We start from the raw sequence: 20,258 nt of genomic DNA on the forward strand, positions 1-20,258 counted from the left end.
ATGGGCCAATTTCCAGCCCCTCCTCTTGGCTGGGTTTAGGGGGGCCTTGGGTTTATGGCGGGGGGGGGGCTGGCAGCCCAGACACCTGAGTCCCCCAGTTGGCGTGGGGGGAGGCCTGGGGGCTGCAGTGGGGGTGGGGGGACCTGGGCGCCTGGGTCCCCCACCCCAGGGAGGCCTGGGGAATGTTTTGGGGCGATTTTGGGGGATTTTGGCTCTGGTTAGGAACGGGTTTTCGCCGGCTGCCGAGGCCTGGAAGCCATTAAAGCTCCCCGCCCCCCCCCCCCGGGCCCCCGGCAGCTCCAGCCAGAGCCGGGGGGCGGGGGGGGGGGAGCGGACCCAGGCGCCCGGGGGCCCTGGCCCCCCCGTGGGGCCCACGTGGGGAGCGGACCTAGGCGTCCGGGCGCCCCCCACGCCCTTTTCCCATCGCCCGGCCGCACGGCGCACCCCGCGCCTCCTCCCCGCGGGGGACCCCGGCGTCCGGGGGTGCCCCTGGGCGGGGGGGAGGGCTCGGGCGGGGGCCTCGGGGCCCGGCGGCGGGCAAGGAGGGGTTAACGCCGCCGAGGCCTTGGCAGCGCGCCCCGGGATTTGGCTACGACTGAAAAGGTTTGGGGGGGGCGGGGGGAGGGGGGCGGGGGGGGAGGGGAACTCGCGCCCAGCCCAAATCCCCCCCCAAACCCACCCCCACACACACCGGGGGAGGGGCGGCGGTGTGGGAGCACCGCGGCGGGGACAGTCCCCCCCCGCCCCGCTTCCAGCTCCGTTTCGGGGTCCCCACTGCCCCCCGCCACGGTCCCCCGAACACCGAACCCAACACCGAAGGGGGCTCTAACGCCCTGGGTACCCCGCAGGGGCTCTCCCCGTTACAAGCCGCCCGCGCTCTCTGGGTCCCCCATCCCTGTTGGGGTCCCCCCCCCCCGGGCTGCCACCACCCACTCCCCCTCCCCCGCCCGTCACCTCCCAGCCCGTCTTCCGCCCGCGCCTTCAGCCCCTTCCGCACGTCACTTCCGCCGCCCGGCGAAGATGGCGGCGCCCTTGGGGCGAGCGCTGGCGGCGGCGCTGGGCCAGGCCCGGGTCTCGCTGGCGATCGCTGCCCCAGCCCGACCCTACCGGGCGGCCCCGCTGCGGCGCGGCAGCGGCCCGGCGCCGGCGGACCCCGCTGACCCGCGGGCTGCAGCGCGGCGCTTCGGGCGGCTGGGGGAGGCGGCGGCGGTGCCGGCCTGGCGGCTCTGGCCCGACCCTGAGCAGCTGCGGGCGGTGGAGGCGGAGGAGCGGGAGTGGAACCCACCGCTGCGGGAGATGGAGGCGGCGCTGGACCGGCGGGAGCAGGAGGAGGCGCGGCGGCGGGCGGAGAGGTGGGGCGGGGGGCGCTGGGGGGCAACGGGGAGCGGGCCTGGGGGCGGTGGGGGCACCGGGGGAGGTGGGATCAGGGTCTGGAGGGGCACCGGGCAAAACCGGGGCAAATGGGAGAACTGGCATCAGGTCAGAGGGGAGCTCTGGGGGTACTGGAGGTACACTGGTGGCACTGGGTGAACTGGGATCGGGGATGGGGGAGTGGAAGGAAACTGGTGAAAACTGGGAGAAATGGGGCTGGGGAGACACTGGGAGAACCAGGGGCATTGGGGGTAGACTGGTGGCACTGGAAGAACTGGGACCACGGTCAAGGGAGAGGAAACTGGTGAAAACTGGGCCTGGGGAGAACTGTGGGCACTGGGACTGGGGGGACAGGAGGCACTGGGAGAACTGGGACCAGGCGAGTGGGGGGCTGGGACTGAGGGCATCCCCATCCCAGGGTTCTCCCCTCTCTCCCCCAGGCAGCAGCTGATCGCCTCCAGCCTGGCAGCGATGCCAGCGCGGGTGAGTGCCTGGCGGCAGGAGCGGGCACAGGCACGGGAGAAAGCACGGCAGGAGGCGGCACGGCGGCAGCGCCTGCTGGCTGAGGCGGGGCTGGCAGGGCCTTCTCGCGCCGGGACCCCTCGCCGTGGCAGCCCCCAGGCCCAGGCGCTGCTGCAGGACCTGGAGCAGCGCCAGCGGCGGGAGGAGAAGCGACGGCAGCGGCAGGAGCGGGTGGAGGCTACCCGTAGTGCCATGGCTGCCGCCGAGGCCGCTGCCGCCTCCCGGCCCCACCCAGGGGCCCTCCCCGAGGGCAGAGGGGCCGACTCCTCCTGACCCCCACCTTGTCCTCAAATCACACCCATGCACCCCCAAAATGGGTTTAAAATTCTGCGTTTAATCTTTTCCCCCAAGTTGTGGTTCTTCCTGCGGTGCTGCACCCTGCCCCCCGCCCTCCCGCACCAGGGCCAAATGGGGAAGGAGGGGGGACAGGAGAAAGCAGTTTGCTGAGCTCACCCCACGCTGGTTTTTGGGGTGGGGTGAGGGGGGGGGGTGGCTACTACAGGTGCTCCACCCATTGCTGCTGCTCCCTCAGGGCGTGGCAGGGCTGGGGCCCCATGGAGGCCCTAGTCCCACCCCTGCCTGAAGGGCAGAGCCACACCCACAGCCCCTGGGGGGCGCCGCTCACAGCCACCTACCCCCTGGCAGGGGGGGAGGCCGGGGGGCGCCTGCCCTGGCCTCTCAGTCGTCGTCGAAGTTCTGGCTGAGCAGGAAGTTGGCCGCCAGGTTCTCGTTCTTCTCGCAGGCGAAGTAAGCCTGGATCACCAGGCTCTCTGGGAAGCCCAGCGCCTTCAACTGCAGGAGGGGAGCATTCACTCTGGGCCCTACTGACACCCCAGGGCAGGCACAGCTTCTTGTCACCACTGTTACCTCTGGACCATAACGGTAACTAACTCTCACAGTAGCTCTACACACGTTACCAAGCAGGATTACGAGTTCTGGTCCCTAACGATGGCTGAAAACAGCTATTGCTTTTCCAGTTCTGACTAACAGCCGCTTTCCACTGCTGTTAACGCCAGAGCCCGGGAACCAGAGCCCAACTGCTGTTCTTAATGGCCACAAGGATCCTTTGCTTCCTTCCGGTGTTCACACTAAGCCCTAATAACAGCTCTAATAGGCTGTTTCCCCAACTCCCTCAGCACTGGAAACTCAGGTTCCTAGTGGTGCCTGGGCATCGTGCTGCGAGTTGTGTCCACAGATGAGCCACGCTATTGACTGTGGTCCCTATAGCAGCAAGGAGCTCGCCCTGCACCCTGCTGACGGCCCAAAGCCTGTGCCCCATCCCCCCCCCAACGCCCCCCTCGCCCTTACCCTTTCTATGGCTTCTTTTTCCTGAGGCGTCACCTGGATGTAGTTCATCTGTGGGGACTCATCCCCGATGGCGCCCATCTCCCCCTCGAGGTCACCCAGCTCCCCCAGCGGCTCGTTCAGCATCTGGATGAACTGCTCCTGGTGCTGGCTGATTTGCTGGGGGGGGGGGGGGGGGGGGGAGGGGAGGGGAAGTGTGAGGTGGGGGTCTCGGGGGGGGATCCCAGGGGGATCTGGGGGGTGGGGGTGGGTACCTGGAGCAGCTGGGGGTTCTCCTGGCCCAGCTGCTGGAGCAGGGCGGGCAGCAGGGCCGGGTTCTGCTGGATCACCTGCCGCATGTTCTGGAACTGTGGCTGCTCCCGCAGGAACTCCAGTGGGTTTTCCCCTGTGGGTGGGTGGGGTCGGTGGGTGGGGCCTGACCAAGCTACACCCACAGGGAGGGGTCTGACAACAACAGACCCCCACCATCCCCAGGAGGAAAACCCTCAAGCCAAGCCCCAAGCACTGCCCCAGGGGGTGGAGCCAGACAGCACCACCCACCTCCACCCAGGCCACACCCTCACCCAATGAGGGACGCAGCAGAGCCACACCTCTACGCAGGGAACTGGGTGGGGCTCCCGGGGGCCGTTCTCAGCACTAGTCCAGGCCCCTGAGGGAAGGAGCCTCCAAGGCCACACCCCGAGGCCAGGATCTTGCTCACTGGGGGTGGAGCCCTGAGCCCTGCCCTGAGGGGGCAAGGCCTCCCAGCACCCCCCCAGAGAGACCATGGGTGTGGCCCCATAAGCCCCGCCCCACTGACCCTCAGGCGCTGGCTGCTCCGGGGGGCGGCTCTCCTGCACTGGTGGGCGCTCAGGCTCGGGGCTGCCGGGGATGCCCTGGGGGCAGTGGGGGTCAGGGGGGGCCCAGAGCCCCCCCTACACCCCCCAGGACCCCCCCCAACACCCCCCCAGCCCCCAGCTCACCGTCAGCAGGTACTCAACGGCACGGTGGGGGTTGTTGTAGCTGGCGCGCAGCGCGGCCACCACCCGCTCCCGCTCGTACCCCATCGACATGATCTCCGTCAGCATCGTCTCATACTCCGAGCCCGTCACTGCCGGTCCCGCATCAGCGCTGGCCCTGGGACCCCTCTGGGCCCCCACAGATCCCCACCCCCCTACCTCTCCCATTTACCATCGTTGTCCCGTAACAATGACTCTGAACTTCAAAGACCCCCGTTTATCTGTCCCATCCCATCACGCGGGGACCCCCAACATCTTCCACAACACCTCCCCCTCTCCTCCGTCCCCACTCAGGACCCCCCGTCTTGCCTCCCCCAGTCCCAGACTCCTCCCCGTCTCAGGGACCACCACGTTCTGGGACACCCCCACCCCGCCATCTCCATGGGGATCACCAGTCTCCACAGCCCAGGGATCCCTCCACATCCATCCCCCACTTCCTCTTGCCCAGAAGACCCCCAGTTCCCCCATCCCCCGCTCCCCGGCACCCACCGAGGGTGGAGGCGGCGTCAGCTGAGCGCCCCGCACTACCTGGGGGGGGAACAGAGCTGTGGATTCAAGAGAGAGATGTGGCAGCCGGGGCCTTTCTGGGAGCTCCAGGGCACAGCTGGCCCCCTCAAAACCCCGTGGCCCCCTAACCCCACCCCACGCTGGCCCAGCCCCAGCCCCAGCCCCCACTCTCCTGCTACTTCCACACACCCCCCCCCCAAATCTTGTCTGTATTAGCCCCTAAGCCCCCTGCAGCCCCCCCATATGCTTTGCTTCAGCCTCTCGTGTGCCCTACGCCCCTCAACCCCAGGGTCTGACAAAATTAGACCACCCACACACACCCCAATTCCCCCCTCCTCGGGGCTCTGCCCCCCTTACCCTGCCGCAGGCTCTGAGAGGGTTAGCGGAGGGAGATCGTGGGATGGTGTCTCCTCACTGGGGGCAGCTGGTGGTGGGGGGACGGCATCAGTGGCTGGGGGGGGCCCCGGTGCTGCAGGAGGCTCCGAGGTGCCGCCAGCTCCGGCCTCGGGGGCTGCGGTGCCCAGCGTCGACTTAGCCTGTGGGAAGGTGTCATGAGCAGGCATAGGGTTTGAGGGGGATCCCATTGAGGAGGGGGGGTGGGCAGAACCAGGGGAGGTCCCACCTTGGTCACCATAACAACCACAAAGTTCTTCTCATCGATGCGGTACTCGCGGATAGGGACATCATCGCTCAGGATCTTCCCGGCATAGATGAGCTTCTGCCCAGCCACAGGAAAGGCGTCGCTGCCCTTCTCCGCCTCAATCTTCTCTTTCAGTGCCCGCACCTTAGAGGGGGCACAGGGGATCAGCGACAGCCCCCAAACAGGGTCACCCCAAAATCATGGGGTCCCACCAAAACCAACAAGGTCCCCTTAGATGGGGTGGTTATTGTCCCACCTGGGGCTAGCGGAGTGACAGCACCAGAGGTGAGGGAGTAGCTGGGGAGGTTGCTCTGAGCCCGGGGGGAGGTTCAGCCACCCTCGATATTCAACTCCACCCAAATAATCCCTCTCTAGGGGGGCAGAGTGCCCAGGCATCCGAGCAGCAGCCGCGGGGGCGGGGGGAGCACTAGGGAGCCCCAGGCTGTGCAGTGACAGGAACCGCCCCCCCCAACGGCTGACGGAGCAGAAGGGACACGGAGCGCCTCCCCCCCCCACCCCCGTGAACCGCCCCGACCTGACCGGGAAGGGGGGGGGGAGGGGAGCAGAGACGCGAAACGGGCTTGGGGCGCAGAAGCCACGGGCTGCCCCACTGCAGGGGGCGGCGGCCCCGCCGCGGGCGGGAGCAGGAGCGGGATCGGGGCCGCCCCAGGCCGGCGGGGGGTGAGGCCCGGCCCCGCCCGCCCGCCCTCCCCGCGGGCCGCTCCCGCCCGGGCCGCGCTCACCGTTTCGTGCGGCTCCATACGGATCTTGAAGGTTTGCTGCTGCAGCGTCTTCAGCGTCACGGTCACCGCCATGGCGCGGCGGCGGCTCCGGCTCCTCCCGGCGGCCCCACAACATGCAACTCACGCCGCCGCCATCTTAGGCGCCCCGCCGCTTCCGCCACGTGACGCGAGGCCGGAATTGCGTCACAGCGCGGGCCTGTCCGCTCCTCATCACGTGACGCGGGAAAAGGGCGGTGGCACCCGTCACGTGAGCCGCACTGCGACACAAAATGGCGGCGCGGGAGGAAGATGGCGCGGGCGGAGGGAGCGGAGCCGACAGCACCGGGAGGAGCCTTAATTTAATAGAAACCGAATCGCGACACCCGTACAGCCACGTACGCCCGCAGAGCCCCACCCCTCGCCGGTACCGGGCGGGGTCTCACCCCCCCCCGCCCCTGCCCTACCAGGCCCGGCGCCCCTTCCTGAGTCCTCGCCCCGGCCCCCCCCGCTCCCCGGGCCCGCCCCGGGCGGGCGGCGGCGCCATAGAAAAGAGTCCAGGTCTCACAGAGACATTACGGTCCCGCCGCGGGGCCAGCCGGGCCGCGCCGCCCCTCACAGCTCATCCCGCGGGGCCGCCTCCGCCCCCTCGGGCTCAGCCTCAGCTTCAGGCTCCTCCTCATCCTCCTCCTCATCCTCCTCCCCGTCCCCCTCCTCGTCCCCTTCCTCCTCCTTCTGCTGCTTCTCCTCCTCCTCCTGCTTCTTCCGCTGCTCCTCATCCTGCTGCTCCTTCATCTTCCTCTCCGCCTCCTGCGGGACACAGGGCAGGGATCACTGAGGGGCCTGAGGGGGTCACCAGGGGTCCCAAATAGGGACCAGGCAGTCACCAGGGGGGTCCTGAAGTCCAGCCCCACCCCCCTCCCTTACCTTGGTGGCCCCCCAGGTCTCATTCCCGATCTCCTCTGCCAGCTTCTCATCATCAGTGATGAGAAAGTTATCAAAGATAGTGCCAGACTTCACCTGTGGAACAGAGGGGGTTTAGCGGGGGGGGCTGGGGGAGGGTACATGAGGGGTTTGGGGAGGGGGCTGCCACCCCACACACCTGCCAGAGGTCAAGGCCAATGACACCAAAGCTGTCATAGGCATAGAGATGCGGGTCAGGGCTGTACTCAGGGTTGTCGATCTCAGGATGCACCCACTTGCCCTTGTAGTCGGGATTGTCGATCTGCCGGGGCTTCCACTCACCCTGGGGAGATCAGGAGGGTCAGGGGGGGCACGGACCAGCCCCTCAAGACCCACACCCCCCTTACCCAGACCCCCAGCCTCACCTTGTACTCAGGGTTCTGGATGACAGGGGGCTCCCACTCCCCATCCATCTCCTCATCCCAGTCCTCTGGCTTCTTGGCATCGGGGTCAGGAATGTGCTCAGGCTTGTCCCAGTCCTGCAGGGCCAGGCAGGGTCAGGCCACTGCCACAGCCCCTCACACCCCCACCACAGCCCCCAAAAGCCCCCTGAACCTCAGGCTTGGTGTCCTCCGGGTCATCAATCTTGGCCCGCTCATCCCAGTCATCAGGTTTCCGGGCCTCAGGGTCCTTGATCTTCCTGGGCGGCAGGAAATCCCAGTCCTCCTCCAGGCTTCCCGACTCCACCCGCCCATTGTCAATCTTCACCTCATAGGTGTTGTCAGGCCGAACCACCAGCGTGTAGAGGTGGGTAAACTCATCATCCTGTGGGGAGGGGGTGGCTCAGTGGGGCCAGGAACACCTCCATGGGGCAGGGCAGGCCCCCCCTGCACCCGCCACCCACCTTGCAGCGGATATCCTTGTTGATCAGGACGTTCTTCCCCTTGTAGTTAAAGATGACATGGACCTTCTTGGTGCCCGGGCCGCAGATGTCAGGGCCTGGGGGGGGACGGGACAGGGGGTGAGGGGGGGCCCACACACAGCACCCCAGGGGGCGGAGGGGGACCAAGGGACCCACCAAACATGATGTTGTACTCCGAGTCACCATGCATGTCCTCCTGGTTCAGGCTGGCCGGGAAGAGCTTGACGTAGCCGCCACCACAGTCAATGTTCTGCTCATGCTTCACTGTGAACTGCACCACTAGCGTCTTGTCCCAGTTGCTAAAGGGCTCAAAGCGGGAGGATATGGCGTAGAACCGGGCATCCTGGCTCGTCTGGATCCCTGCGGGATGCAGGATTGTTGGGGTAGGGAGGCCTCCAGGCCCTGGGGTTCCCCACCCAGCACAGCCCAGCCTTGGGGGGTCACCTCACCTTTGTCCTTCTCAGCATCACCGTAAAACTTCCCAGCCGTGAGGACAAACCGGCCGTAGTCAGGCTTGTGCTTCGATTCCACCCACCGGCGGGTCCAGGCATCTGTGGGAGGGGAGGATGCCAGAGCTCAAGCCCCTTCCCCACAGCTGGGGAGTCACTTCTGCCCCTGCCATGCAGAGCTGGCAGGAGGACAGCTCCCAAGGCCTGTCACACTTCAGAGGAACCCACTGAGGAGAGCTGCACACCTGCACCCACAGCTAGAACTGGACCCCTCTACATTGCTCCTCCCTTCCCCTGTGGCTGGAGCCCCAGTGGAGCTCAGGTCTTGGGGTGCCTCTCACTGTCAGGCTGCAGGAGGATTCAGGCTCCCAGGTAAGGACAAACTACCAGTGTGAGCCAGCTCCTGCCCAGCCCCTATCTGCTGCCTCTCTGGTCCCCCAAAGCCGGGGGGGGGCCTCAGTCCCCTGTGTCCTCACAGGGCCCCCATTCCCCAGGCCAGGGCAGAGCTCGGGCACAAAGTTCTCCCCAGGACCACTCGTTGAAGCAGGCCCTGAGGCCCCCTACACCTTTCTGCTGACCCCTACCCCTCTCCTAAATCTCTGAGCCCCCTTTATCTTCCCCAGCTCTACCTGAAGACTAACCTAGAACCCTCACTCACCCTCACCATTCCTCCAAAGACTTGGACCCTCCTCAGCCAAAATCCTTCATCCCCCATATGACCCTCCTCCTCAGCCTAGATGAGACCTCTTCAACCCTCCCATCTGTCCTGTACACCCCCTACCACAACCCCTCACCTCCTACTCAGGGAAGGCCTCCAGGCTCCCCCCATACCTTCCCTCACCTCATGGAATACCCCAAGTCCCCACAGCCACCTCCCTCACCTTGGGGAGTTCCCCCCCTCAGCCCCACCGCAACCTCCGTTTGTCTCACGGACCGCCCCCCAAGGCCCCACTTCACCTCAGGGTCCCCCCCAGGACCCCAGTCTTACTTCACCTCTGGGACTCCCTCCAGGTCCCCCTCAGGTCCCCACAACCTCCCTCCACCTCAGGAACCCCCCCACCAGGTCCCCTTCGGGTCCCCACAGCCTCCCACCAACTTCAGGGACCCCCCACCAGGTCCCCCTCAGGTCCCCACAGCCTCCCACCAAGCTCAGGGACCCCCCACCAGGTACCCCTCAGGTGCCCACAGCCTCCCATCAACCTCAGGGACCCCGACCCAGGTCCCCTTCACATCAGTGGGCCCCACAGACCCCGCCCTCACCTCAAACCCCCCCCCCCCGACCCCAAGACTCCCGTTCCTCCTTACCTCCATCCGTGAACTCCTCCCGGAAGAACTGGGTGGGCCCGGCCGCCGCCATCGCCAGTAGGGCGCCGAGCAGGACGGGGAGGCCAAGGCGGCTCATGGCGGCGGTCCCAGGCGGCGCAGCCGCTCCTTCCCTCTCTCCCGGCCCGGCGGCGCCCGGCACTGCGGAGGGGGGCGGTGACGGCAGCAGTTTTTATCCCTCCGCCGCCCCTCGGCCCGCCCACGGCCCTAACCCATTGGCCCGCGCCCGCGAGGGGCCCGCTCCTATTGGCTGAACGCCCGCTGGCCGGCGGCGACGGCGCCCCCGAACGTTGGCGTCCCAGATGGCCGCTTTCCATTGGCTGAGCACAACGGCCAATGAGGAGCGACCACGCGTTCGGAGGGAGACGCCCCCCCCTCCCCTCCCGCGCGCTTCTCATCTCCCCTCGTGGGGCGCGTCACCGCGGTCACGTGGGGTCGGGAGCTCTTAAAGGGCCAGGCCTCCCGTGGCCCACGTGGGGGGCGGCGTCCGCCACCCTATAACGGCACCAGGAGGGGGGTTGGGTCCCCGACACAGTGGGGGAGCACGCGGAGTGGGGGGAGGACGCACAAGACAAGGGGTCTCCCTGCTGTCTTAGGGTGTTATGACCTATACACAGCTGTGATAAAGTGATGATGTAACACGGCCCAGCAATGTCATAGCATATATGAAAGGCAGGGAGGCGCGGGCTGGGGGGCAGCGCTGATGGGGCGCATGCGCCCCCCGGATCTGGTCCCAGGGGCCATCGTCACAGCGGTGGGGTGCCTGGGGTCGGTGTCAGTGCCACGACAGGCCGGGCCCAGGGTCTTTGTTGCCATAGTGACAGGCTGGGGGTGAGGCATGGTGGGTGCGGCCCGCCTGCCGCTGAGCTAAGACCCTCGCAGGACCAGGGCGCGTTAAAGTCACCTCGCGCCCCATGACGTCACTCCGCAGCCTCTTGGCGTCACAGCCCTCCCATAGCTCCGGCCGGCCTCCCTCCTGCAAAGCCACTCTCAAGATGGCGACGCGCCACTCTCAAGATGGCGCCCGCCCCGCCGCTTCCGGTGGGCGCCGGTAGCGCTTCCGGGCAGCGCGGGGAGCGCTTTCGGTGGGCGCTGGGATGTCGCCGAGCGTGGCGGAGCTGCTCCTGCAGCGGCTGGAGCAGGAGGCGGCGGGGCCCGGCGGGGGCCTCTGCAGCCTGGAGGCAGCCGCCGCTCTCGGTCTCGACCACCAGACGCTCGTGGGCGCCGTCAAGAGCCTACAGGCGCTGGGGGAGGTGGGAGCGGTGGGGCACGGGGCCGGGGCGGTGCTCGGGGTCCCGGTGTCCTAGTGCCGAGCCCGGTGCCGGTCCCGACAGGTGATCGAGGCGGAGGCGCGGGCGGCCCAGCGGTGGGAGCTGAGCCCCGAGGGCGCGGAGGTGCTGCGGGATGGTAGCCCTGAGGTGCGGCTCTTCCGGAGCCTCCCGGTGGAGGGGCTGCCCCAGAGCGACGCCATGGTGAGCGGGGGGACTGGGAGGGGGGGGGACTGGGGGTGGGGAGGAAGGATCGGGTGATACCGGGGGGCGCCGGGCCGCTCACAGCTGCCCTGTGCCCGCAGAAGCTGCCCGGCGGCTCGGTGGGCTTCAGCAAGGCCATGGCCAACAAGTGGCTGCGGCTGGAGAAGGGGACACCAGGCGGCCCCCGCGTCCTCCGCGCCGTGAGTGTCCCGGGGGGGACGGGCAGGGGTCCCCCGGAGCTCGGGGGAATGTGTGGCGCCCCCCTGGAGCTGGGGGTGTGCTGGGGGGGACAGATGGGGGTCCCCTGGAGCTGAGGTGGGGGGGACAGAGCAGGGGGACAGGCAGGCCCTGGAGCCATGCGTGTCCCGGGGGGAAGGGCAGCGGTCCACTGGAGCTGGGGGTGGATAGGCGGGGGTCCCTGTCAGGGCTGGGCCTGTCCCCAGCTCCCCGGGGGGGCTGCCCCCCCATTATGCCCGCCCCCGGTGCCCCCCGCCGTGCCCCGCAGGTGCCAGAGGTGCAGGACACGGTGCAGCAGAGCCTGCAGCGGGTGCAGCAGGGAGAGGCCGAGAGCCTGCCTGAGCGCGACCGCACTGAGCTCAAGAGGAGGAAGCTGCTGCTGGAAGTGTGAGCAAGGCAGGGGGCAGGTTTGAGGGCACCCCCTGAGCCCCCCTTGCCCCTCTGATCCTCCCTCACCCCCCTCAGCACCCTCAAATCCTACTGGATCCGCAAAGGCAGCGCCTTCAGCACCGCAGTGGCACGGCAGGAGACGGAGCTGACACCCGAGATGATCGCCACGTGAGTCTGGGAGGGCCTGGCCCTACCATGATCCCCCTGACCCTGCCCATGACCTCTTGACCCTGACCCTGACCCCCTGCAGGGGCTCCTGGCGGCAGCGCCCCTTCAAACCCTACAACTTCTCAGCGCTGGGGCTGCCACCCGCTTGCGGCCACCTTCACCCCCTGCTGAAGGTGCGCTCCCAGCTCCGCCAGATCTTCTTGGAGATGGGGTGAGTGAGGGGCGTGGGGGGAGTCCTGGGGGGGTCCCCTGGGCTGGGGAGGAGCATGGCTCTCCCCCCACCCCAACACCATGGCCCCCAGGTTCACAGAGATGCCAACCGACAACTTTGTGGAGAGCTCCTTCTGGAACTTTGACGCCCTCTTCCAGCCCCAGCAGCACCCGGCCCGTGACCAGCATGACACCTTCTTCCTGCAGGGTTGGTGCTGGGGTTGGGGATAGAGGAGGGGGGGGGGGGGCGCCCCCCCAACCCCACTGACACACACCCCCTCCAAACCCCACTGACATCCCCACCCCCCAGACCCCGCCGAGGCCCCTGAGCTGCCCGCTGGCTACACGGCCAAGGTGAAGAAGGTCCACTCACAGGGAGGCTATGGCTCGCAAGGGTGAGGGCGAGACCCCGGGGTGGGTTGGGGGGGGGGGCAATGCCCCCCCGGGGCTGTACCCCCCACCCCTGGCTGAGCCACCCCCCCAGGTACAAGTACGAGTGGCGGCTGGAGGAGGCACGGAGGAACTTGCTGCGCACCCACACCACGTCTGCCAGTGCCCGGGCACTCTACCAGCTGGCCCGCCAGGTGGGATGGGTTTGGGGGGGGCCCAGGGCAGGTTTGGGGGGCCCTGTCTGACCTCACCCCTCCTTTGCCTCCTCCCCACCCACCCAGGAGAAGTTCTCCCCAGTGAAGTACTTCTCCATCGACCGGGTGTTCCGCAATGAGAGCCTGGATGCCACCCACCTGGCCGAGTTCCACCAGGTGGAGGGGGTGGTGGCCGACCGCGGCCTCACCCTTGGCCACCTCATGGGCATCCTCCGGCAGTTCTTCACCAAACTGGGTATGGGAAGGCACAGGGGGGGCACACGGGGAGGGGCTGGGGCCTCCCCAGGGTCTTCCTCACCCCCCCTCTGTCCCCAGGCATCACCCAGCTGCGCTTCAAACCGGCCTATAACCCCTACACGGAGCCCAGCATGGAGGTGTTCAGCTATCACGAGGGTGAGGGGGGCCCCTGCCATGGAGCAGGGGGTGTCTGCACAGGAGCACCAGGGTCTGCATGTGCCCCCATGGAGTGTGTGGGGGGGAACTGGGTGACTTTTATGGGATGGCAGCCACCTTAGCCTCATTTTCTCCTCTATGGGGTGGGGGGCTCTGGGGTGCTTCTACAGTGTGGGGTCATCCTGTGACATGGAGGTCAGCATAGCCTCGCTCTCTCCCCTGGAGGGGGGCTTTGGAGTCCCTCTACAGGGTGGTGAGGCTCTGGGGTTCCACTGTAGGGCGGCTTGATCTCACACTTTCTGAGGTAGGGGGTCTCTGGGGTGCCCCATGGTTGGGGATCCCACCTCACCCCCTGTGGGGTGGGGACCCCCATCACACCCCCTCCAGGGCTGAAGAAGTGGGTGGAGGTGGGAAACTCAGGTGTCTTCCGCCCCGAGCTGCTGCTGCCCATGGGGCTCCCTGAGAACGTATCTGTCATCGCCTGGGGGCTCTCGCTGGAGCGGTAAGTCGGCGGGGCGGGGGGCAGTGAGGGGGCCCTGGCGTGGGGAGGGGGCCACCCTGCTGAACGTCCTATCTCCTGCACCAGCCCTACCATGATCAAGTATGGCATCAACAACATTCGGGAGCTGGTGGGACATCGTGTCAACCTGCAGATGGTCTACGACAGCCCCCTCTGCCGCCTGGACGCCTAGACCCCGACCTCCTGGGGAGGGGTACCCTCTCCCCAAATAAACCCCTTTTGCCCAGCTGGGTGCCTGTGTGTGTGCTGGAGGCAGGGATCACACGTGGGGCAGCGTTTTGGGGGGGGTTTATTGTGCACGGGGACTGGAGAGCCCCGTGGCCTTGCACAGCGTGGGGGAGAGCCGTACCCCCAGGCCCTGCAGCCCCGCCCACAGCCCCCCGCGACCCCCTGAGTGTTTCAGCCCAGCGGCCTCACAGCGGGGCACCTCCCCGCTCTTCAGCCGGCCTCCCCCGCCCATAGACCCCCCCATCCCCCGGGCCCCCCGGTGCGCCCCGAGCGTACCGTTCCCCGACACCATCGCGCTCCGGCTCCTCAGGCGGCGCCCCAGCTCTTCCCGCCTTTTACCCCTCCCGCCTTTTATTCCAGCCGTCTTTCATTGGTCGCCCCGCGGCCCAGGCGAGCGCCGATTGGCCGGCGCAGGTGTCCGTGACCCGCCGAGACCCCCGCCTACTGCGCTCTCCTCAGGGCGCTGAGGGGCGGCCCCGGGTCCCGCTCCCTCGCCTCGGGCCTCCGGCCAGCCCCGGTTCCTCGGTCCCCCGCCAGGCCCCTGCGCTGCAGGCCCCGCTCCCACAGCCGCCCCAGGACCCCCGACCCGGCGGTGGGACCCCCGCCCCGGGCTGAGGTTGTTGCAGCCCAGCGTAGCCCCAGCCGGGCCTGGCTGGGCCCCGGCTGCCCCCCAGGGTGGGTATGTCACGGAAAGAGCGTGAGGGCCCTGAGCCAGAACAGGAGGCAGCAGTGGGCAGCAGCCCCTTCTTCACAGGGATGGGCAGGGATGAGCCCCCCAGCGAGGGCCCCGACAGGTAACACATTTTCCACCCTCCACTGCTTCACAGTTTGACCTAAATTAAGGGGAAAAAAGGAGCGTACGGGGAGCGACAACCCCCCAGGTGGTGCAGCGAGGGTTGTCCTATGTGACACACGCATCCCTTGTCCGTGGGTCACCACGGTCATTAGTGGGGTTCCCAATGTTTCCCAATTAACGTGACCGGCTGGGCAGGCTGTCCCCTCCCTGGCTGGGGCAGAGCACGGCCCTGTCCCCGTGGGGTGCACGCCCCTGACACGTGGGTGCTGTGATTCTGATGAGGACGGAGGCGCTGCCTGGGGCCCCCCCGCCTGGCGCAGAAGCGGTGCTGGATGGCCAGGCCTCCCGATACTTCGCGTCGCTGGATGCCAGCGTCGGGAGCCTGCAGCAGCGTGCACAGCAGTTGATCGACAGGGTGAATGACAGCCGCAAGGAGGACCACACCGTGATGAGCGGCTTCAGGGAGAGCCTGCTGCTGAAGGTGGGGGCTGGGGAACGGGGGGCGGCTGCTGGCATGGGGTGAGTGGTGGGCGAGGAGACCCCAGCCCACGCCAGCCCCTTGCTGCTGAGTGGGCCCACACAGCCACGCAGTCTCTGCTTGATGTGTTTAATGGCATTATTCCGCCTGAATTAGTGGCAGGCTGGGGGGCAGTGAGACGTGGTGCCGCGGGGAGCGAGCTCGGTGTGAGCAGCCTCTCGCAGGGCGCTGGCGCCAGCTGCAGAGCCTGGTGTGCCGTATGCACCGGTGCTCACTGCCATGGCGGAGGGAGCTCCCCCAGTCCTTTGGGGGCGGTGGCAGCTGCCTCCGCCCCCACTTTGGGGAGTGGAGGGGACGCCAATGGCTCCCCCATCCCCGTGCAGCCGCTGGCTGCCCTCGGCGTCCTTGCTCAGCTGCATACCGCGCTGGACTTTGCTCCCACCGGCGTCCCTGCAGCCTGGGGGGCCATGCCAGCAGGGCGTGAGGGGGGGCTCCCGCAGGCCCACGCACAGATGGCGGCCTGGCCTCAGCAGCTGCGGCTCATGGTGACCCAGTGCTCGGTGGCTACTGTGGCCGGCGCTCCGGCTACCATGGGCGCAGCTGGCGGCGACAGCAGCCAAGCCAGGCTGGGAGGTGTGCCAGCCCGGGCGGCCGCAGCTGCCACCCCCTCTGGGGACGGTGGCCAGGCGCCGGCTGTGCCAGCAGCGCTGCCCACTCCCGCAAGAGCCATTCCCCCCCTTTTCTTCCCCGACACGGCAGGTCTCAGGCCTGGCGGAGCAGCTGGAGGAGCGGCTCTTCCACCTCTACGACCTCAACAACGAGCTGATCCAGGAGCGGCTGCAGGAGCTGGGGGAGGTGATGGAGCGCGTGGGGCAGGCCGAGGCTGAGCTCCAGCAGGTCTGCCGCACCGTGGAGGCGGCCTACCATGACCTCTGCCTGCAGCCTGAGACCTGAGCAGGGCCCCAAATCCGCAGGGCCCCCTCCCCCCCCAAAAAATCCACGGGAGCCCCCATGGCAGCCCACCTGCCCCAAAGTGGGGCTGTGCCAGGACAGCTGCGAGTGGGAAAGGAGGATTTTGGCCCAAAAGGGCTTTTCGGTTGCTGTTGGTGTTCAGGTTTAGCACAAATTAAAAGAGAAAAAAAGAAAAAAACCTAAATGTCAAACCCAGTGTCTGCTCACTCCCTGCTGCACAGCACAGCACACACTGGAGCAGGGCCCCCTCCCGGCAGCAGAGCTGGATTCGGGCAGCTTAATTAATCCTGACGAGTCTGGCGCTGACGAACAGAGGCTGGTGCATGGTGGCTTTTCCACCTTTTATTGGTGAGTGGCCGCAAGGACGGCAAAGGCACAAGGGCAGTTCACCGGCCAAGAAGCACCATGGCAAAGCCCGGCACAACCAGGCTGCCGGGTCCCAGCGGTGACACCAAGACCTGTCAGTGACAGCGGGTCCGTTTGGCAATACCTTGTCCTGTCGGCATCACCAAGTCCCATCGGTGACGCCGGGTCCAGTTGGTGAAAGCCGGTCGCATCGGTGACACGGCAGCGCGCCCCCCCACCCCGCCCACGGGTGATGTCCCAGCCCCGCCGGCGGCGGCGCAAGGCCAGCCATGCCGCAGCGTCACAGCCGCGTGCCGCCAGCGCGGTGCCAGGCGCTGGCCCCCACCGCTAGCCCCGCGGTGCTGGCGGCTTGCTGGGGGCGAAGGCCTGGATGCCGGTGATAGCTCGGCCCAGGATCAGCGCGTGGATGTCGTGGGTGCCTGCAGGCGAGAGAGCAGCCAGGCCTCAGGGGTGCCCGGCAGCGCTGGTGCCAGCGGGACCCTGCGTCCCCCACCCAGCGTGGCGGTACCTTCATAGGTGTTGACAGCCTCCAGGTTCATCATGTGCCGGATGATGTGGTACTCGTCGCAGATCCCGTTCCCCCCCAGCATGTCCCGTGCCTCCCGGGCAATGGCCAGCGCCTTCCCGCACGAGTTGCGTTTCAGCATTGACACCATCTCAGGGGCTGCCCTGTGGGGACCGGGATGCTGGCACCCCCCTGCCACCACTGCCGAACGCCCCCCAGCCCCGGCGGTACGCACCTGCCCTCGTCCTTGAGGCGGCCGAGGCGCAGGCAGGCTTGCAGCCCCAGGGCTATCTCAGTCACCATGTCTGCCAGCTTCTTCTGCACCAGCTGGTTGCGCGCCAGCGGCCCCCCAAACTGGCTCCTGCAGCGGAGAGGGGGCGGTGGGGCCAGGGAGACAGAGGGGACCCCTCATTTTGGGGCATCCCCCGGCCCCGGTGTTACCTGTCGAGGACGTACTGCCGCACTGTCTCCAAGCAGGCCTCGGCGGCACCCAGTGCACCCCAAGCGATGCCGTAGCGGGCGTGAGTCAGGCAGCCGAAGGGACCCTGGAGCGAGCAGGTGTCGCCACGGCCCCCCTGTCCTGCGGCAGGGCCCCCCGTGCGTACCCCCACGCGCCACCCCACCCCTTACCGCCAGGCCAACGGCGTGGGGCAGCAGGTTCTCCTCTGGCACCTCCACGTCGTCCATCAGGATCATGCCGGTGGCAGAGGCACGGAGCGAGAACTTGCCCTCAATTTTGGGGGTGCTGAGGCCAGGTGTCCCCCGCTCCAGCAGGAACCCCCGCACCCGCCCGTCTTCCTCGCACACCGCCCACACCAGGCACAGGTCAGCCACCGGCGCATTGGTGATCCTGGCCAGGGTCGGGGGGTCAGGGTGGGGGCCTGGGAGGGTCCCATCCCCCCCTCTGATTCGGGGCTCACCAAGTCTTGGAGCCCCGCAACGTGTAGGTCTTGGTGCTGGGGTTGTAGCGGGCCCGTGTCTCCATACGCCCCGGGTCGCTCCCGTGGTTGGGCTCCGTCAGCCCAAAGCACCCCAACAGCTCCCCCCGTGCTGAGGGTGGTGTCAGGAGGTCCCCTGGACCACCACGGCCTCCCACAGCCCCCCACCTCTGCCCCATACCACCCTCTGCCCAGGTCACTCCTGCTTTATCAGTAGCTTCCCCCCACGGTGGGGTGGCATCAGGGAGACCCCAGGAACCCCATGGCCCCCTTCCTGCCCCACACCCCCCACCTGCCCCACATACAATCTCCCTCCTGCCCCATGGCCCTCCCACTTGCCCTACAGACCCCTCCTCCCACACCACAGCACCCCCCCTCCTGCCCACAGTTCCCCCACTTGCCACACAGACCCCCCCTCATGACCCACAGACCCCTCCTCATGACCCACAGACCCCATCTGTCCTGCCCCACAGACCCCCCCCGGTGCCGGTCTCACCCAGGGGGGGTAGGAAGCGGTCCCGCTGGGCAGGGGTCCCATAGGCCAGGATGGGGTACATGACGAGGGAAGACTGGACGCTCAGCACCGAGCGGTAGCTGCTGTCCACCCGCTCCAGCTCCCGTGTCACCAGCCCGTAGCCCACCGAGGTGGTGCCCGCACAGCCATACCCTGGGGACAGCATCACCCCACAGAGACCCCTGGGACCCCTGGCTGTACCCTGAGTACTGCGTCACAGAGACCCCCAGACCCTCGACCCCAGGAACTGCAGCCCTGTGCCCTCCCAATAACCACCCCTGTACCCCCAAGGAGGACCACTGCCCTCCCCCCAGACCCTCCAAACCCTCTCGTTGCCCCTGGGGCCATCGCAGCCCCTCCCCAGGGGTCCCAGCACTCCCCCATAGCGCCCTGGACTTCCCCAATAACACCCTGGTAACCCCAGGGGGGAGACCTGCCCCACCCCACTTCAGCCCTTGGCAGTCTGCCAGCTCCCTTGCTGTCTCTAGGGGGATCCCATCTTCCCCCCAGGGACCCCACAGCACCCCCAGAGTCTCCCCCACGCTCTGGGGCATCCCAGTCCCTCCACTGCCCCCCACTCACCTTTGATGGTGGGGCCCAGCACCCCCAGTGCCCCCATCTCAGACACAATCTCCCGGTCAAAGACTGTGGGGAGGGGCATGGTGAGGTGTGAGGGCGGCCAAGCTGGGGTGGGGGCAGTGGGGACCCCCGCAACGGGGGGCTCCCACCACCCCTACCCCCAACCGTGGCCACCCAGGGTCCTGCAGGGAGGGGGCACGGGGGTGTGTTGCAGGGTACTGGGCAGGATTAGGGGGTACCGGGGAGGTATTTGGGGAGCTGGGAGGTATTTGGAGGGCCATGGGGGTGCCCTGGGGGGTATTTGCGGCGCTGGGGGCATGTGCAGATACCAAGGGAGTAACGGGGGTGAGGGGTTTGGGGGATGTTTGAGGACATGGGGGAGGATTTGGGGGAGGATTCTGGGGTTTGGGGGATGGAGTTGAGGAGCTGGGGTGGGGGTGGGGTGCCGGGGGCTGCTGGGTCGTACCCTCGTGGCGGTTGGCATGCAGGACGCGGGGCAGCAGCCGCTCCTGGCAGTACTTGCGGAGGGTGTCCCGCAGCAGCTGCTCCTCGGGGGTCAGCAGCCCCTCCAGCCCCAGCGGGTCCCGCCAGTCGAAGGGGACTGTGGCTGGGGGGGGGACGACGGGGACACGGCACACCGAGGGGGGGGCACACACAGAGCGTGGGTCGGCACCAGCCCCACAGCTGACCCACAGCTGTGCCCCTCCCCGCAGCTGGGGGGGGGGGTCGGAGGAGGGGAGCTGGGGTTCTCGGGCCCCTCTCCCCACTCACCCTGCGGAGGGGGGGCCGTGCCCCCCCAGCGGGCGCCGCTCCGGGCCAGGCGCAGCAGCGGGGCGGCGAGTCGCAGCGCCATGGGGGTCTGGGGGGGCGGCAGCTGAGCCAGGGACCCCCCAACTGCCCACCCCGGGACCCCCAACCGCCTCCCCCAGGGACCCCCAACTGCCCCCCCTAGAGTTCCCCAAGACCCTTAAATACCCCGCGCTGCCTCTTCCCGGCCCCCGCAGCTGCCCCCCAAGGTGTGTGTGCCCCCCCCACCCCCAAACGGCCACCGACACCCCCCCTCCCGGCCCCCCCGCACCGTGTAAGCGCGGCGGCGGCGGCGGCGGCGGCGGCGAACGGCCGCGGAGGAGCCTCGGCCGTGACGTCACGGGGGGTGGGGCGGGGGCGTGACATTAACCCGCGCCTGCCCGGGATCGGGGGGTGGCCCAGGGCTGCGGGACCCCCAAAC

General features: G+C 68.0%; 6 protein-coding genes across 6 annotated transcripts; 3 read left to right on the forward strand and 3 right to left on the reverse strand.

Moving 5' to 3' along the window:
- The first annotated feature begins 675 nt into the window (after positions 1–675).
- On the forward strand, positions 676–2,237 carry GADD45GIP1 (GADD45G interacting protein 1). Its single transcript, XM_064437238.1, has 2 exons — positions 676–1,352; positions 1,812–2,237. Exons 1-2 carry the CDS (start codon positions 1,021–1,023, stop codon positions 2,164–2,166), a joined length of 687 nt encoding a protein of 228 aa, XP_064293308.1. The 5' UTR covers positions 676–1,020; the 3' UTR covers positions 2,167–2,237.
- On the reverse strand, positions 2,208–6,260 carry RAD23A (RAD23 homolog A, nucleotide excision repair protein). Its single transcript, XM_064437235.1, has 9 exons — positions 6,087–6,260; positions 5,326–5,487; positions 5,061–5,239; positions 4,686–4,741; positions 4,161–4,288; positions 3,998–4,073; positions 3,453–3,583; positions 3,202–3,357; positions 2,208–2,685 (listed from the first exon to the last, which is right to left on the reverse strand). The coding sequence occupies exons 1-9, from the start codon at positions 6,156–6,158 to the stop codon at positions 2,572–2,574; spliced, it is 1,074 nt and encodes a 357-aa protein (XP_064293305.1). The 5' UTR covers positions 6,159–6,260; the 3' UTR covers positions 2,208–2,571.
- Positions 6,261–6,405: 145 nt separating this feature from the next.
- On the reverse strand, positions 6,406–9,819 carry CALR (calreticulin). Its single transcript, XM_064437234.1, has 9 exons — positions 9,642–9,819; positions 8,337–8,438; positions 8,044–8,247; positions 7,870–7,964; positions 7,581–7,790; positions 7,391–7,504; positions 7,165–7,308; positions 6,990–7,082; positions 6,406–6,872 (listed from the first exon to the last, which is right to left on the reverse strand). The coding sequence occupies exons 1-9, from the start codon at positions 9,736–9,738 to the stop codon at positions 6,678–6,680; spliced, it is 1,254 nt and encodes a 417-aa protein (XP_064293304.1). The 5' UTR covers positions 9,739–9,819; the 3' UTR covers positions 6,406–6,677.
- Positions 9,820–10,706: 887 nt separating this feature from the next.
- On the forward strand, positions 10,707–13,880 carry FARSA (phenylalanyl-tRNA synthetase subunit alpha). Its single transcript, XM_064437232.1, has 13 exons — positions 10,707–10,912; positions 10,994–11,131; positions 11,233–11,331; positions 11,637–11,755; positions 11,834–11,926; positions 12,009–12,137; positions 12,229–12,344; positions 12,447–12,531; positions 12,621–12,720; positions 12,808–12,976; positions 13,057–13,134; positions 13,522–13,636; positions 13,721–13,880. Exons 1-13 carry the CDS (start codon positions 10,757–10,759, stop codon positions 13,824–13,826), a joined length of 1,503 nt encoding a protein of 500 aa, XP_064293302.1. The 5' UTR covers positions 10,707–10,756; the 3' UTR covers positions 13,827–13,880.
- A 417-nt stretch (positions 13,881–14,297) lies between these two features.
- SYCE2 (synaptonemal complex central element protein 2) lies at positions 14,298–16,325 on the forward strand. The gene is made up of 3 exons (XM_064437237.1): positions 14,298–14,676; positions 14,961–15,159; positions 15,916–16,325. Exons 1-3 carry the CDS (start codon positions 14,564–14,566, stop codon positions 16,108–16,110), a joined length of 507 nt encoding a protein of 168 aa, XP_064293307.1. The 5' UTR covers positions 14,298–14,563; the 3' UTR covers positions 16,111–16,325.
- Positions 16,326–16,455: 130 nt separating this feature from the next.
- Positions 16,456–20,214, reverse strand: GCDH (glutaryl-CoA dehydrogenase). The gene is made up of 11 exons (XM_064437233.1): positions 20,109–20,214; positions 19,802–19,889; positions 19,497–19,637; positions 19,034–19,096; positions 18,434–18,604; positions 17,920–18,049; positions 17,630–17,849; positions 17,441–17,544; positions 17,235–17,360; positions 17,003–17,163; positions 16,456–16,913 (listed from the first exon to the last, which is right to left on the reverse strand). Exons 2-11 carry the CDS (start codon positions 19,881–19,883, stop codon positions 16,822–16,824), a joined length of 1,290 nt encoding a protein of 429 aa, XP_064293303.1. The 5' UTR covers positions 19,884–19,889; positions 20,109–20,214; the 3' UTR covers positions 16,456–16,821.
- Between the last annotated feature and the right edge of the window lie 44 nt (positions 20,215–20,258).

Source organism: Phalacrocorax carbo, chromosome 30 (assembly GCF_963921805.1).
Source record: "Phalacrocorax carbo chromosome 30, bPhaCar2.1, whole genome shotgun sequence".
Lineage (NCBI taxonomy): Eukaryota > Metazoa > Chordata > Aves > Suliformes > Phalacrocoracidae > Phalacrocorax > Phalacrocorax carbo.